This window comes from Brienomyrus brachyistius, chromosome 9, assembly GCF_023856365.1.
Source record: "Brienomyrus brachyistius isolate T26 chromosome 9, BBRACH_0.4, whole genome shotgun sequence".
NCBI lineage: Eukaryota > Metazoa > Chordata > Actinopteri > Osteoglossiformes > Mormyridae > Brienomyrus > Brienomyrus brachyistius.
The window spans coordinates 2,595,001-2,612,174 of NC_064541.1; the positions used below are offsets into that span (position 1 = coordinate 2,595,001).

The 17,174-nt window shown below is 41.0% G+C and overlaps 3 protein-coding genes across 7 annotated transcripts in view; 1 reads left to right on the plus strand and 2 right to left on the minus strand.

Annotated features, from left to right (window-relative positions):
- si:dkey-17m8.1 (C-Jun-amino-terminal kinase-interacting protein 4) overlaps positions 1 to 6,529 on the minus strand; it is a 14,575-nt gene extending 8,046 nt beyond the window's left edge. For 3 of the 4 annotated variants that reach the window (XR_007399715.1, XM_049025670.1, XM_049025667.1), the window contains exons 1-12: positions 5,986 to 6,529; positions 4,847 to 5,221; positions 4,478 to 4,672; positions 3,953 to 4,073; positions 3,260 to 3,330; positions 3,103 to 3,179; positions 2,896 to 2,938; positions 2,628 to 2,794; positions 1,882 to 2,105; positions 1,731 to 1,788; positions 1,465 to 1,617; positions 1,052 to 1,094 (exon numbers count right to left, since the gene is read on the minus strand). Coding sequence is in view for 3 of the 4 variants with exons in the window: in XM_049025670.1 (XP_048881627.1) it covers positions 1,052 to 1,094; positions 1,465 to 1,617; positions 1,731 to 1,788; positions 1,882 to 2,105; positions 2,628 to 2,794; positions 2,896 to 2,938; positions 3,103 to 3,179; positions 3,260 to 3,330; positions 3,953 to 4,073; positions 4,478 to 4,672; positions 4,847 to 4,945 (1,251 nt within the window). In the remaining variant the exon portion in view is untranslated. The remainder of the gene's footprint in view (positions 1 to 1,051; positions 1,095 to 1,464; positions 1,618 to 1,730; positions 1,789 to 1,881; positions 2,106 to 2,627; positions 2,795 to 2,895; positions 2,939 to 3,102; positions 3,180 to 3,259; positions 3,331 to 3,952; positions 4,074 to 4,477; positions 4,673 to 4,846; positions 5,222 to 5,985) is intronic. The other variant, XM_049025668.1, reaches the window with a different exon arrangement.
- Positions 6,530 to 6,683: 154 nt separating this feature from the next.
- Positions 6,684 to 9,614, minus strand: LOC125748996 (transmembrane protein 100-like). Its single transcript, XM_049025812.1, has 2 exons — positions 9,347 to 9,614; positions 6,684 to 8,581 (listed from the first exon to the last, which is right to left on the minus strand). The coding sequence occupies exon 2, from the start codon at positions 8,464 to 8,466 to the stop codon at positions 8,050 to 8,052; it is 417 nt and encodes a 138-aa protein (XP_048881769.1). The 5' UTR covers positions 8,467 to 8,581; positions 9,347 to 9,614; the 3' UTR covers positions 6,684 to 8,049.
- A 1,094-nt stretch (positions 9,615 to 10,708) lies between these two features.
- Positions 10,709 to 17,157, plus strand: rcvrn2 (recoverin 2). Of its 2 annotated transcripts, none has more exons than XM_049025808.1 (4): positions 10,709 to 10,868; positions 13,346 to 13,885; positions 15,828 to 15,939; positions 16,044 to 17,157. In XM_049025808.1, exons 2-4 carry the CDS (start codon positions 13,505 to 13,507, stop codon positions 16,130 to 16,132), a joined length of 582 nt encoding a protein of 193 aa, XP_048881765.1. In that variant the 5' UTR covers positions 10,709 to 10,868; positions 13,346 to 13,504; the 3' UTR covers positions 16,133 to 17,157. The 2 variants fall into 2 exon arrangements, with proteins under 2 accessions (XP_048881765.1, XP_048881764.1); XM_049025807.1 differs by lacking the exon at positions 10,709 to 10,868 and adding an exon at positions 11,132 to 11,580.
- Positions 17,158 to 17,174: the final 17 nt, after the last annotated feature.

The following is a 17,174-nucleotide window of genomic DNA, read 5'->3' on the forward strand; positions in this document are numbered from 1 at the left end:
ATGAGTGGTTCAGGGAGCATGAGGAATCATTTTCACATATGACTTGGTCACCACAGAGTTGTGACCTCAACCTCATTGAAGGTCTTTGGGATGTGCTGAAGGAGGCTTTATGGAGTGGTTCAACTCATTTGTCAATACAGGATCTCAGTGAGAAATGAATGCAAATCTGGATGAAAATAAGGGGTAAGATGTTGCATAAGCTTGTGGAAACAATGCCATGACAAAATGTGCATCATAATCAAAGCTAAAGGTGGTCCAACGCACAATTAAAATGGCGGCTTTCTTTTGGCCAGGCAGTGCATATTATGCTTTTTTACTTACACATACATTGAAAATTCAAAGTTATTCATCATCATTGTTGACACACCACAGCACACAGTGCACAACAATTAAATGTTTCATCTGCATTTAACCCATATGTGACATTGTGATATAAGAGGGGGCAGCTAATTCAGTGCCCGGGGAGCAGTACCATGCTCAGGGTACCTCAGCGGTACTTTGCTGGTGAGGGATTCAAACCAGCAATCTGTCAATTTCAAGCACACTTCCCTAACCATTAGGCTACCACTACATACCTCTGATGAAGTTTAACTGATAAATTAGACACAAGAAGAGAATAAGAGAACAGTGCTTGAAGCTGAGCTCTGCAAAACCACGGCAGTTGACGTGATATCAGAGACAGCCGCCAAGTGACTAAGGGAAGGGTAGAATAGTCAGCATGGATACGCTGCACAAAGGGGTGATTCACACCCCGGGCAGGATGGTGAGAGTTCATCACGCTACTCAGATCAGCACGCAACTTACAGCTTATAAATTGTTTATTTCTGGAATTTTCCATGTGATATTTGTGGACCGCAGTTGACCACAAGAAACTGAAACCGTGTATAAGAGGGAGGACTATTGTATTGTATTTATAAATAATATTTTTACATTTACGTGTTTGCGTGTGTAAAATATTATATTATAATATATATATATATATATATAAAAAATTTCACACACACACACACACACACACACATGTGTGTGTGTGTGTGCTATACTTTCTCACCTCTGAATCTTCTCCAGGATTTTGTTCCAGTTCTTTGTGAAGTCTGTCAGGAGAAATAATAGTACATGAAGAATAAGAAATATGAAATAACCTGCTAAATTAACCATCTTAAAGCAAATTAGTAACAAGCCATCCAATACAGGGACATTAGGGGGCACTTTTCAGTCACTAATTCCCCTCACCACAAGTATAAGGCTTGCAGGAGGAAACTGGAGCAACTAGAGGAAACCCACAAACACAGCGAGAACAAACCAGACACAGAGCAAGGGGAAGGAAATCTTAGAGAGGTGTAAGGTTACAGCACCACCTAGTGAGCAACCATGCCATATACGAGTAGCCAGGAAGAGTTGAACACACTAATCACAGCATCGTGCACGTCGTGGACAATCGTCAGCAAAAGTCGTTCGCCTCACCGCTTGACGTCTTCCTCCAGCTCCTTGACCTTCCCCTCCAAACGCATGACAGCTTCACGGTACGATGCCAGCTCGCAGCTCAGGGAAGCCCTCTCACTGGTCAGTTCCTCCACGCGGCTGATCAGCGCTCTACGGGCACCATCGATCAGTTCGCTGGGTCGACAAGGGAAAGGAGGAGTGAGGCTTGTGCTATCGGGAAGGAGGCCACGCCCTCCATTTAGTGAGGCCAGCAGCTCACAGTCACAGCACTGAAGAAGCTCTCATACTTGGTGCGTTTCAGTTCCTCATATTGGGACAGGATGCCCTCTTGCTGGTCTGCACTGCCTGTGCGAAAAAGGAAGCGATGTCAAACAGGTCTGGGGACCCCAACTGAGCAGATGCATGTTGATTTAACCCCTCCCTCGCCCTCCACTTCACCTCGGACACTGGCCCCCCGGTCCACGCTCTCCACATAATCTTGACTCAGCTCGGACAGCTCAGAGAAGACAGAGTCAGTGTTCCTTAGCTCCCATTCCAGGCTCTCTCCGTCATCGTCATCCTCCTCCTCCTCCTCTCCGTCGTTCCTCCCCACATCTCCATTTGCCTGCCCGCTGGCCTCATGTTCCATCCTGAGGTCGCTCACGTTCCCAGGTTCAGCTCCGCTGGGGGGCAGGGGCAACATTCCAGAATAAAACTTGCGTGCATCACAACACACCTCGAAGATGTTATCTTCACACAAGAACACCCTTAGCAAGCAGGGGACCCAACAGCAGGCTCCAGGAATACAGGGTAACAAACTAAAGATTTGACATAGGAAATCATGGCAGACCTACTGACACATGGGCTAAAGCGATTTCAGTTCTGCTCATGGTGACAGTGCAGGCGTAAGAGAAATAAAACCAACTCAACTTCCTCCATGATGCTACTTACACATTTCATTTGCACAAATTCATTATTATATCACAATTCTTCACCCTATACTCCCAAATACCATAACGTTTAAGTGCTCTCGGTGCACCCAGAACATGTTCGTATTTCGAACTAAAAACATAAAACACTGTGCTGACTTCCAAGCCAAAACCAGTAGTTTGGAGCTGGAAAAGGTACTCTCCTGCTTTGCTGCTTTCCATTTGGGATAAGTTGCTGACCCAAAATCACTGAGATCAGGGAAGCACAAATGGTACCTGGCTTCAGCTAGGCGATCCACCTCCGCCAGCTCAGGCGTGGAGTTGATGATGGCTTCTAAGAAGGACGCAGCACCTGCCTCTCCATCCTCGCCTGCTCGCCTGTCCTCGGGATTGAGGGCCTCCAAAGGGCGGCGATCTGGGGGAGTTTCTACTCTTGATTTCATCTGGAAGTACACAGGGAATTGATTGTCATTCCAAATACAGGGAATTTATTGTCATTCCAAATATTTGTAATAATTTACAGATGCTAGATTTTTTTACTTACCTGCAAGACTGAAGCTTCGGAAGGTTTCGAATGCCCAAGGGGACTTCAAGGACAATTAAGGAAAGAAAATTTAAATTTAAATTATCAGCAAGCAATAAGTTGGTACAAAAACAATAAAACTAACGCCACACATAAATAACTATATTAAAAAAAGATATAAAACTAACAGATGTAAAAAAGCATGGATACAAGGAAGAAGTGAGTTACCTTCTGGGAGACAGAGAGCCGTCTCCCCTCTCCGAGTCCCTCCTCCGCTCCAGAAGGTCCCGGTAACTGTGCAGCAGCTTTGCAGAGGGAATAAGCGACTGAAGGTTAGCGGCTCTTAAAAGCGCTGCATTTTTAAGAGGGGAAACGGGCAGCTCACCTTATTGTGCGTGTGTTTCAAAGTGCTCAGGTCTCGAGCGAGGATGGATTTCTGCTCCTCCAGGGCCACCACTACAATAATGTTAAACAATTAAAGCCCGATTCCCATTTGGCTCTTTTGCACTAATCGTAATGTGGGCACCATAATTTCCCTCGTTGTTGCCAGATCTGTTCTGTTTCTGTGACCACTGACACCATAATGAATCCCTTGTACGTCTGACGTACACGGTGATTAACGAGGACAACTTAGGCAACCCCTGTCTGTACAGCGGACATTAAATAAAATGGACATAGAACAATCACCTAAAAAGCTAAAATTGATAAGTACACTCAAAATTCCAAAAAGTCAGAATCCGGTTTACATCACCACCATACAGAACAATACAAAAAGCATCAGGAAAAAAGGAAACAATCACACCACTTTTCCGCAGCATGGAATTACCCTACCCGAACAGAAAGGGCTTTGTGGTTATAATTACGCATTTGAAATGTGAATTGGTCCTTTTTACTTAAGGTAAGAACCCAGATTTTAAGGCAGAAAGAAAATAAGAAAATGGTGTATGTGTGTGTGTGTGTGTGTGTGTGTATGTGTGTGTGGGGGGGGGGGGGGGTAACAGAGGCTAGTGAAAGAATGCAAGAAAACGGGATTAAAGGCAAGAAAAGCAGCAGAAAACAAACAGAGAGCCAAACTCACGCTGGTCGGCCTGCTCTCGCGCTTTTCTCTCCAGCTCTCGCTCCCTCTGCTCTCGCTCCTTCTCTCTGCCCCGCATCGCCCTTCGCTCCTGCTCGAACTGGTCATCCAGCTCCAGGTACCGCTGAAAGCAACGGAAGACAGCTTCACACCACGCAGCCAGGCACCCCTCTTCCTCATGATGTTCTCTCTGGTGCCCCCCCTCGGTGAGCCCGCTCGACCTGTCGATGTCTAAAAGGACCCATAATAATCAATACTTCACTGATCCCTCTGGGGAAACTGTCTTTACGCCTCCCTCAACTTGCTCTTTTTTGTAGAGTAAGCTGTCCGCAAAGGGCAGCCACCTGTAGTAGCGCCCAGGGAGCTGGGGGTTAAGAACCTCACTCAAGGACCCGCAGACGTGCTGAGGCTGGTTTGAAACGGCGACCTTCAGATTACAGGCACACAGGCTTAGCCCACTGAGCCACACGCTGCCTCCCATGGCATCCCGACAGTCAGCAGGAGCTCCCCACGCCTCACTTGCCGTACCTCCTGGCTCTCCTTGCGCAGGGCTCTCTCACTCTGAAACCTCTCCAACAGCTCCTTCCGCTCCCCCTTCTCCCTCTCAGCTTCTTCCTCACTTTCCTTCAGCTGGACCCGGCAGCTCGCCAGTCCCTCCAGGACCCACACCAGAATGGGCACCAGTGGCTCCACTGCCTCAGGCCCGTGGGCTTCGATCACGGACTGCAGGCAGGAAGAGAGGGGTCCCCGTAACGGGATGGGAAGAACAGGACGAGGGGGACCGGCGGATCACAGGATGACAAAACATGTGAATGCTGACCCAGGCGTTGTTCAGGAAGCCGGAGAGGGCCACACTCACAGCAGCCTTGGGTAGCTTTGCTGAATGCAGCAGCTCACCTGTAGCTCAGAGTAGACCTTGCCAGCCTCCTCGCTCACAATCTCAGGGTCCAACTCTAAGTCGCCAGCAGCACAGAGGATGCTCTCACTGAACTCCATCCCTAAGCCCTTCCCAGCTATTTAAATATACCTGTAGAAATATGAGGTTTTCTACTAACAGTGCAACTGGTCCATCCCAGTGTGCACCATTCATAAGTATCTATAGACTATGGATCTACGTCTCTTTACTTGACTTGCATGGTTCCCCAGTTGCCTGTGCACTGCTCTTGACAAATTTCTCCATTGCAGTGTGCTTACAAAAAGTCCCTGAAATGAAACTTCCTCACAAATTAGCTAATTATGTGTGGGGCGGGCTGGCGGGATTGGGCGCCCAATCTGAAAAAGGAAGCACACAAAGTCATATTTGCTCTGCATCTGGGACTCCTCGCCACACTTCTTCCATTTTTAACCAGTCAGGCTCCTCTCTAACCAGAGAAGGCCAAACTCCCCAAGCTGGCATCCCTCCTAACCAGATAAGTTTGCATAAGATCTTTCGCAGGTTAGAACAGCAGCTCAGAGTAGCTTTCATTTCTTGCTCCAGTGTCAGCATACCATTCACAGAGTGCCATTTTATTGTAGTAAGAGTTAACCATGGATACAAATGACGACAGGGTACATATTTTCTGGCGCCCATGTCAACTAACTTGTCTGATTATTTTGGGCGACTTGAGCAACTAGTTTCATTAATCTTATATAAGAATAAAACAGAGTCAGCATCAATTACATCGTATACAGTTTCGTTTGTTGGAAATTCTGTCATCGTTATGTGACAGGAGGAGGAAGATCACAAGTAAAAAAAAAAATCAAACAACTTAGTAAAGTTAAAAAAAAACACATACAGTGTGTAGATATGCAGCCTGATACTACAATATGCGAATGAGACCCCGTCAAAACACACCAGCACAAACAAGCAGAAGCATGTTTAAATACACGGGTCAAGCACTGACCTTAAGTAATGACGGACTACTGCACACGATATGAAGGCATAATATCAAACAAGATCGCTGACAAAAATAGCACTAAAAACACCTTGATCGACATGTACTAATCAACTACCAAACCAAGCAGTCTGTAAAACAAAAAGCTTCCTGTTCGATTACCTCTCAACTCACCCCTTACGGTCCCAACACGTGCCGGATATTTTTCGTTAAAAATAGAAAACTTCAACTTTTTCTTCCAGGTATAATTATTGTCCTTACTTTTTGAGAGGATATCAATTTCTCAAACAGAGTTTAAAGAAGGGGGGCGTGCGTTCGCATTATGACTGTGATTGAAAGACGTTCATAACCAATCAAGATCCTACAGATGACCAGTAAAGCCAATCGCGTCGAGGGTGGGCGGGCCCAAGCCGCTCCTGATTCATACCCAGAAAAAAAGTTTCCTGAAACTTGAATACAGACACGTGACGCGAAAGGCTCAGCGTGTCATGTGACGTAAATTACCCCAAGCCCAATACCTGTCTGAATTATTGACGTGGCCCTGGTAATTCCATGGTGGATCTTGGTGTTGTACCGAAATGATGCGTGGATAGCTAGAAACAGTTTACAATATTTTACAGTCGTTTATATTTCTATATGATATATACTTTATCTACACGTATTTCATATTTATATTGGAAGCATAAATCAGAAACGTTTGCAGAGCTATTTTGTGATGTAGCAGCTATTATTAATTAACCAATGCTAAAGGTCGAAAAGATGTATGTTTAACTTTACTGTCTTTTATAGCTGGTAAATACTGAACAGATGTTAGACACAAGAAGTTATACACAGGAAGAAGAAAACACTGACAATTCATGCAAACAAAAACAACATTCAGTATATAATTAAATATAAACAATATTGTGACAACATATAACGTAGGTATTTGTGTTACAGTTTACAGAAATCAAGTGTAATTGTAGTTTTTTAAAGAAACACCAGGGGGCGACAAATACGCACATACACAGCGTATCTACTCATCGGCAAGATTCAATATAACTGGCGATTATACCTCGACATTATAGTAATCTCAACAGACAGGACTTGTGTCCCCCAATGTTTATTTTAATTTCATTCGCCCCCACCCGAAAAACTCGAGATAGTTGTATTTAAATTATTACACTGTCTCCCCATTGAGTTTACTGACACTGAATGGGACTAGGAAGCAATTTATGGTTATAAAAGATCAAAGTACGTACTGTGTCGAATGTCCCATCTATGATACCGATTTTAAAAGGTAGTAAGTTAAATGATTGCCATAAGGCACAACGTCGTGCATGTTCCATTCTTTAGTTACTTGTCAACTTTACAAGTAAATGTTTTATTCCCTCGCACATAATAACTTGTCTATAAAATGTCACCAAAATAAAATTCTACTTTAAAAAAGAATACTAAAATCAACACTTAAGTTAGAGTTAAAAAGTAAAAAGAGCCTGTAATGCCGTTTGATCGTTTCTGTAAGTATTAAAAAGGGAGAAAACGATCGCTTAATCCCTATCACAGGAAACATTTAGTCTTGTTCCTGTTACATTCTTGTTTTATTAAAACCGCTTATTAGAAAGGGGAAGTAGGATATTCATATTGAAAGACAAATAAGACGAAGAATATATTACTTGAGTAAAGCACCATTTGTTTATCAGAGACATTGTCGAACATAACGTTCAATACTAGCAGTAGCCTGATCATTAGTTCAGCTCTATTTAGTAATAAAAAACACGTTTTTTTTTTGTTTTTTTGAAACTGTTTTCTCTTTTTCTCTGATATTGCCGTGTAGCAGTCCCCTGACGGGTCAAAGCTTTCTTGGGATTTAAGGTGATATGTCCACGGCGATACGTCCAGTATAGAGCTATATGCAACCTCTTCCGCAGGACTGCTCACGAAGTCAGAAAATTTTCTTTACTTGATTTTTGTTCTGATCTGGTTCATCGTCCATGTATTTGAACCTGTCTTGGAATGTACACACAAAGTAAGATGGAGAAAAGGCCCGAAGAGTGAATACTGTATGAATAAACTGTTTTTGTTTTGTGCAGTTTGCAACCAGTATGTTTTTTTTCTTTTTTTTGAACGGGACCGTGTTACATGCAATAATAGGGTTAAAAGGCATATGCATCTAATCGACTGTATTCTAAACAAGTGTAGACTATGGCAGGTGTGACGCAGTGTAACATTTTATAATGTAAACATTTATACAGTAACTGTCTTCACACAACCGGTATTCCTCTCATCCACCATCACGACTTTTCCCTCGTCATTCCCCCAGTCAATGACTTGTTTCTTTTTATTGCTGTAGCGATAACCAGCAACTCCCAGCACCATCCCTAAGCTCAGGGCCAGGATCACCAGTCCCAAAGCCAGCAGAGTGGAAACTCTGTGTTTCTCTGCATTCTGGTCCCAGATGCCAAGCAGGACCACGCTGATGCCGATCAGGGTTCCCCAAACGCCGAAGGCCAACAGGCAGGATCCACAAGTCAGCTCAGCACCCCCCGTCACCACGGTGATGCCTGCCACAGAAACGACACCATCGGGCAAGATCACCGCCTCTGACCGAGTGTCAAATATCACGGTGGAGGGAGGTCGTTCAGGGAGGCTGCAGTTTGACATTGTTTTTCTGCAGGCTGGTTGACCCTTCTCCGCTCCTCTAATTGGTTTGTTTCTTCTCAAAGAGTTTTTTAATAAGTGCCTTGACCTCTTTCTGTTATTGTCTATGTATCCAGTCCTGTTTCACAAAGAAAGTAATTCATTATACACTTTAAAAAACATCTACAATCAATAGATTGAGGCACATTCGAGTTGTATGATTTAACCACAGTTCTCCAGTAGAAAACTCACCACACATTTGTGTAGGCAAAACAAAATAAGTACTACTGTCAGGTACAGAAGAAATGTTACATTTACAAGAAAGCATTGTGAACATCATAGCACCGAGGCACCGTTTCTTTGTTATTAAATGCCTTCATTCCTCTGCTATGCACATTAAATCAAAACCATTTAACAACCGACATGTTTTGATCAGAAGAACTGAGTAATTGAGTAAGTTGTGCACTATTAAATAGTTACGTCGTGCTTAATTAATACCTTCATTACTAAAAAGATACCTTTGCTGATCTGCTATTTAAAAATATAAGTAATGTTTACGATTATGGCAGCAGTTTAAAAACTGTCTCTGATTTGATTTTATCCGCCCCCCTCTCTCCTGAAGGACATTTAATCAAACGGTGTGGGTGTCCCCACTTTGTGTTTTGTCTGCATGCCAGATGGATAGATATTTAGGCCCTGTGCTATTACACCAGTGTCCATTTTCCAAAATAAGTTTTTATTTTAGCCCGACAGATAATAATATATAGATAATCTTTCATTAAAGCAGAAATATATTTGTATGTTCCAAAATGAACATGCAGTTGCAGTTACCAGTAATTATATATGTAAAATATAGACATTTTAAAAATATGATTAATTATTTATGTAGCTTTTGAAACAATACCTTTATTTTTTTCTGTTGATGCTGATATCCAGTCCGAGAAGGGAGCGTTTAAATAATAAAATCCAGCAAAGAGAAAGAGAATAATTATATTAAATTAAGCTGTAGAAAAAGAATAGCTCAACACATGGATTCTCCTTCATAAAGCTGTCTTTACTGAGTGTGAGGGCAAACAGAATGGAGGTTACGAACTCCCAGCTCTGGCCTTTATCAGCTGAGTCACAACCTGAGGCAGACAAGCTCTGTTTTTGTTATTCTAACTATCGTTTGTTTGTTTCTATCACTCAATTCCGTGGGAAAGTCATGTCTGTCATTATGTGTCATTACAACCCATTAACTAGAATTTATCTACGGCCCCTAGACCCTCCGCTCCCTTCCTTCTCAGCCTCCCTCTTTCTCCTCGATTGATACTGGTGCTTCGGCGCGGCCGTATTGTTTATTGTTTCACTAGGAAATGGCACAGCCTGTGGGTGTTTCCACTTAGTATGTTTTTCACTGTTTCTTCCATCGCTAATGTTAAATCTGAAAAACAGATCTTAAGATCAATTCACTCTGGCTGTAGCAATTCAGAGTCTGGTATAAATTTGTTCAAGAACTGAAGCACAATATTAAATCTGCCTCTCTGTGGTTCTCTGTCAATCGATGTGCACATGTATCCCGCTTTGTTCTAATCATTCCTTGTTTGTTTTTCTAATTATCTATTGTTTTGTAGAGGGGTAGATTATTTTTGGTTAGTAGTTGGGTAATAACTTAGGTGAACAAAATGTATTTAGTCTGTCATTTATTTTATGCAACTCTGGATATACATAACATGCACGTATGTTGCTTTGTGCTATTTACTAGTCGTAAGATGTGCAAAAATGTATTAATTAACCCAAACAGTATTTCTTTGTTAGCTTATGTCTTGGGGGATGATGAAGTGTTTTTCTAAGACTTTTACCCACAATCCTTTGCAGATGTCCAACTAATTTCCCATAGTCCCGCTGTACAGATGTTTCCATGTGTATTTCTGCTTAGTGTTTCTTCATCAAAATTTTATGTGGCACCTTGTGTGGGCAGGTTTCAGCCAGGGTGCTACCTTTCAGTGAACTCTTATATTTAATTTAAAGACACTGCAAAGACTTCAATTAATAATTAATTTTTAATAATTCATTTAATCACAGTCTATTAAATGCACGTCAGTGTATGTTATCTCTTCTCAAACACGTCATTTGAAAAATAATTTATTAATTTTCTGATGAAGCCTTTTTTGACAATTATTTTTTAATTATATTCAGTATGTGGGGGGGTCACATGATCGTGTATGTATGCACGACAAACACACAGTGAGACCTAGAGGAAACCCAATATAAGGTATGTGGAACAAAGACTTTTCGTCCGCAAGCTCCAGGATGGCGACAGCAAGGGCAGCATTGTGGCAAGAGTGACAGACATTCCCCTTCCAACCTTAGCTACCGTCTCTGCCCTCTGACGTTAACGTAATGGTAGGCTGCCTGGCCTGGATTTAACATCGTAATCTGCTGAGGTAAGATATGTGAGATGTTTGTAGGTATGTTTGCCCAGTCGTTTGGTGTTGTTATGCCTGTAATATACTTGGAAGGCCGTGCTTTATGAAATGTGAGAGCTGATCAGTTTGACTGTCACACATGTAGGTAAGTAAATGTATGTGAGTTCATTTCAGGCATTTAAACATTTAGAAGGACTTGTATTACACCATATATCATATTTTATTATGCTGCATGTTAATAATATAGTTACATGTGAACGGCACCAAGACTGAAACCTCAAGAGAGGAGTTGAGAGGCTGTAATTTTTTATTTTATTTTTGGTGGGAGCAGTGATGTCATTGGTTTAGGACAGATAATCCAATACAGGGTGAATCTCTGAGTGTATTTATAGACTAAGTAATTGTCCTGTAGAAACAATAAGAAAGAACGGGGAAGAAAACACACAGGTGGGGGTGCAAGTTAAAGAAAGAGGTCCGGTACATGGATGCATTGAGTGGAAAGAGTTTGTGTAAAAGGAGCTGAGGGAGGAGGTAGATAAGGAGCGCCTGCGGAAAGGTCCGGCAACACAGAGACGTTGGGGGATGACAGTAAATATACTGGCAGTTCGACAGGCGGATTAACAGATTGGGATCCTGAGAGAGGTTCTCCTTCCTTGTCCAAATCCCGCTAATGAATTACAGGGCTTCCTTAGCGGCACAGATGGCGAGAAGCAGCAGAGGAATGTAAGAGGTGAGCAGAGATTAAAACACGGGAAAGCTGGACATGTCTATTTCAGGCATGACTGTGCTCATAATTTTCTGCTAAACGGTTCTGCATATAGATATCATGGAAATTAGCTACCTGTTGTTCATGTAGCTAATCCAGGTCGTCCTTGATAAAAAAAATAAAATAATAAATTTTGCATGGAAATATGATGATGGTACATCATCTATGTGTTTGTAAAACCCAAATTAAATAAAATGACAGAGAAATATTATCAGTTTTTATTACTGCAGTTCAACATACCCGATACCAGAGGAGAAGGAAGCAGAGATTCTTGTCGACATGATTGATAGTGCAGATGGCAGACTATGATTAAAGACAAATCAGATAAGCTCATTTCAAGTTCTGAAGTCAAGACAGGGAATAGATTCTTACTAACCTTAAATAATTGTATCCACTGAATTGGGAGGGGGTGGGAACAATTTTTGATACCTGCTGTGGAGGGTCTAGAAGTAAACAATTTATGTGCTTTTTGTGTGAATAGACCCGTATAAAGTAAGGTTTCCATGGAAAACATAGGAAAAGTAAGCGTGACCAAAGCAGATGGCACTCTTCAGGGTTAATTATTTGTTGATGCTGGAGTTTCCTGTACAAAGTCGTGAAACAGATGTTGCAAACATGCTGTTATCTGTATTATATAATACGCTATGCTCAGTGAGGCTAGATATTTCTTTATTTCTTAGTGATTGTCTATACCTAGTTTCTAATGCCTTAAATTCACCAATTTATCATCAAAATAGTCTGGACACTATTACTGGTAACTGGGGGTGGTGTGTGATACAGAAATAATTCCAGTACACTACAGGACACTCAGAAATACAATTACTCATTCATTTGCATTTGGAAGGATGAAACAGCAATACTTTACCTAGAAGGTTACAATGTTACCCACTGAGCCACAGTATTGCCTATTTTAAATATTTTTATAGTAAAATTTTAAACGAAATATGTACTTTTCATAAATAAAAACCGGAGTCCAAAAACTTCACAGCAAAATCCGTTTGATCAATAGTAATGTTTGTTCATTTAGATTTTCCTAGCTGCTAAGTTTCATACCTTTACCACTTATTTAGTGCCTTTAATTAGCCTCACGTTTCTTGCGTCTCTCATTGTTGTCACGTCGAGTGTGAACATCAGCCACTCTTTCATTACCAGGCCAGTTATGTGACACAGCTTTTGAATGGACTGAAAGCACTTTTGATGGCAGCACACAGACAAAATAAGAAACTGGAGGTTAATTGGGGTCTTGAAGAGGCTCAGTCACTACAAATCCTGGATAACTGACTTAAGCCAACCATCAGAAATAGGTTCCTGATTCTCCCTTCTCCTACCACCTTCCTCAGTCCAAAACCTCACTTTCGTTTCACCTCCTGACTCTGGTAGGTTCAGTTTGGCTCTTCTATCATATTTTATGTCAGACATCTCTCTCTCCCCTCTCCTGTAGGCATTTTTCCTGCCATAATCTTTTGTTTTCCACTCTTCTTTATTAATCAATTTTATTATTATTATATCTTTCTCTGAAATTTTAGATGATCCCCTTTCTTCTTTAGGCTGTATCTCTTGGACAACATCTTCTTTCGTACTTCTCTACAGTAGCTAGTATGTGGTAATTGGATTTTGGTTATTTTACTGCCTCAAGCAGTTTCCTGATTCCTGGTGATGTACACAGACACGATCCGCTTCTGTTTTTGTGTGTAGTGAGCATTGTTAATTATTGGAATTTGCTTTGCAGAGACCATTGAACTGTGACATATTTTTGGAAGAGAGAATCTGCAGAAGAAAATAAAGATTGAGTTTTGAATCCAAATCAAAACACTTAAATAAACTCCAAGAACTAGAGGGCAAAGTCCTACACAGAATACGCTCGTAGTTTTTCTATCAACAAAAGAAGATGGGGAACACTAAGAGCAGTGCCATGTCCAAGGAGATCCTAGAGGACCTGAAGCTCAACACCAAGTTCACGGAGACAGAGCTATGTCAGTGGTACGATAACTTCCAAAAGCAATGTCCGTCAGGCCGCATCTCCCCTAGAGAGTTCGAGAAGATCTACGAGCGCTTCTTCCCGGACAGCGATGCTAAGACCTACGCTAAACACGTTTTCCGTTCCTTCGACACCAATGATGACGGCACGCTGGATTTTAAGGAGTACATCATTGCCCTGCACCTCACCTCCTCAGGGAAAATGGCACTCAAATTAGAGTGGGCCTTCTCACTCTTCGATGTCGACAAGAATGGCTACATCACCAAGTCAGAGGTGACTGAGATCTGCCAGGTGAGTTGGGGGCCAGGGATGCGTTTCCACATGGTTACGTTTCCATTACAGCAGAGATGTGGGCCAGGCAAGGTGTTAACAAGTGAGATTCTACTAAAGCGACTCAAGGCAGCCAGAAACATCTGACACCTTCTTTAGCTGGAATTAAGTCAGTACCAGAACCAAAAACCAAGAAAATGACAGTTTAATTAACTCTGTAATAAGACCAAATCTATTTGATTCAAATATAAGGATAGATTTTAATTTTGATTATATGCACAATTCAGTTAAAATGTTTGCTTTAGCTATAACCTGCTACTTTGTAGATACTAAAACGCTGGATAGGGATCTAGTACTATCTATCAAGGTGGTACAAATCCATATAACCATAGTGTCAATCTTATCATACTACACAAAGTCAATCCAATCACAATGCACAAAGTTAATCCTATCATGCTCAGGGCTGGCTTGCACGATTCCTGGGCTCAGGACAAAATTATGGGGCTCTGCACTCTCCTGCCCCCCAGACGGAAGGAACAGGAATTATCATGACGTGTAAAATGTTTCTGCTGCACTTACAACAAAGCTTTCCTGCCAAGAGTCATTTTGAACATTTACAGACGGTCAGAGTCCATCATCCTCCCCAAGAACAAGGAAGGAGAAAATCAGGTGGAAAAAAAAGAAAATTCAAACCAAAGTCATTTACTTAATATTTAGCCAATCTATAAATGTGGTGTATGTAGCATCTAAATCAGATGTACTTGCAAACGACCACATTTTCTGTGCTTATCACTGTACATCACATTGTACTGTATTACTACAGTAGCATGAGGATTAGGCCTCACTGTATTACTTTGAAAAAAGCAGTCACCGATCACCAAAATGAAACGAGTCAAAATCTGCATCACCTAACCGGGGTGAATATAGGCCGGTGGAAATTCCCGAACTCCCCATTGCCAGTCCGCGCCTGCTGTTTTTCTAATTTAAGTCACTTTATTAAAATAACAAACATTAAACGCTAAACACAATTAATTAACAGCCGATACAGAAAGAGTGAATATTCTCTTCCATCTAGTGGTATACTACGTGCACTGCATTTATGGATCTACTGACATGAACATTTTGACTTCAAGCTAAATCCCGCATATTAAAATATTTAGCCAAGGCATCCAATTCGCAATGTAAGATGGTTTATATAATATAAATGATGATTACATAATCCGCATTTTCTTTTTCGAAATACCACTAGCCCCGTATTTGTCCAACTCGAAAAAAATATCTGTACCAAAATTTTTCCACTGTTTCAATGTTGTTTATTAATTGGGTTTTTTTCTTTAACTTAATAATACAGACTTCGCATTTCGGTTTTAAGGTGGTGCCATTAAATTGTGGGCAATATGATTAACCGGTTACTGAGTTTAAAAAAAGAGTTAAAATTACTGTCTAGCGGGGCTTTTAATAATTTTTGCGGGTCGCTGCATTTTTAAAAGGTGTTTATTTTTACTACGACATTTTTATTTTGTTGAAAATGTGAAGTGCGTTACAAATAAAATGTATTATCTTCTTCTTATTATTATTATGATCATTGTATTATTATTATTAATTATTAATACTATTAATATTTAAACACGATATCAAATACATTTTTAAACGTTAAAAAAAGACACCATAGCTGCTTTGAAAACGTATCGGAAAGAGTTGTACTTCCATAAAATATTAAAACTAAAAAGATCCTAACTTAAATATCAAATTTGGATCTTAAATTATTTTAAACGTTCTTCACATTCATAATACAGTCGTTTCTTCCACCAGTTAAAAGTAAAAAAAAGTATGTTTCATAATCAGATGTGATTTTCCCAGTCAATCAAGGTGAACTAAACATTTGAATCAAGACAAAACGACGTTCCGGGAAGTGTGACAGTACTGCACTCCGTTTTACATACGCTTCTCTTTTATACACAAGGCCATTTTCAAGCTAATCCCTAAGGAGGAGCAGGCCCAGCTACCGGAGGATGAGAATACCCCAGAGAAGCGCGCCAACAAGTTATGGGGCTATTTTAATAAAGCCGATAATGGTGAGTACAGCTTGCGTGAATGATATGTTATGTAAAATAAGAATTAGCTTTGCTCTAAGGGTGCCAGGAACAACATGGAACTGTTCATTTCTTTTCTCCTCCAGATAAGCTGGCAGAAGGCGAATTCATCAAAGGAGTAACGGAGAATGAGGATGCCCTCCGCCTCATTCAGTACGATCCCGTAAAGAAATAAACCCCACCCCCAAGCTATGAATTTCAAATTTCAACATAAAGTTGTGTAGTGTGTAGTCCAGCATCTTAACATGTAGAATCATTGCTGACCCTCTGTTTCATTCATTTCTGGGAATAACCTTGTATATTATTCATGCATACTGACTGCTGATTGGAAAATGTGACATACACAGCAAAGCCGTTTCATGACACTGTTGGTGTTTCAATGTTCTATTAACAACATCAGTCATGGCACAACATGAACATCATTTTTTAACCTTTTAGTAACTAACACCAGATCCAGGCCACCAGTTATCTAGCGAAACCAATCCATTTGTTTAGCTGGAGTTTTAATAAGGACATTGATCTACCATCAGCTTCAGGGCCAGTCAATGACGGCCGCCAATGGTGCGAGCTTCTCAGGAGGTGGCAACTTGCCAGTTTCAGTTAACGACTGCGGGGGGCATGTTGGTGCCTCCTAAGAAGATGCCACCCTGGCTACTGCTGTGCCTGTATCCGCACTGGTAATGATAGGCACCGGTAATGATGCTCGCCTAGAGAACCACAGGAACCAGGACCAACACTGATCACATTTTATGGTGTTGAATGTCCTCGGCAACTCGAAAAAGTGCAAATGTCATGAGGGATTTAGTTATGTGCATGGTATAAATATCTGATGTCTGACAATAAGTGAGTAGTCTGAAACGAAAATACAAATGATTTTTACAGCCGACAGATATTACATAATCATTGCATTTTCTGCCATATCTGTTAGTGGCATCTGACTTTTTTGTATTTGTGTTTGTTTTTAAACATGTATTACATATGAAATAAATATTCTCCAAAAAAAACCTGCACATAGTCTCATGAGGGCGTATAAATTTATAAGTAATTGTGTTTAGGTCACACATAATCTCCACCTCTTTCTTAATCTGCCTTTGATCCTGTGGCATCTGAAATTAAGCAGTACATTCAGACCCATTTTGCTGGATTTAACACACAAAAAGCATGTTCTGTTTACTTTTGTGTTTTACATACTATAAGCAGAAGTATTAAATTCCCAT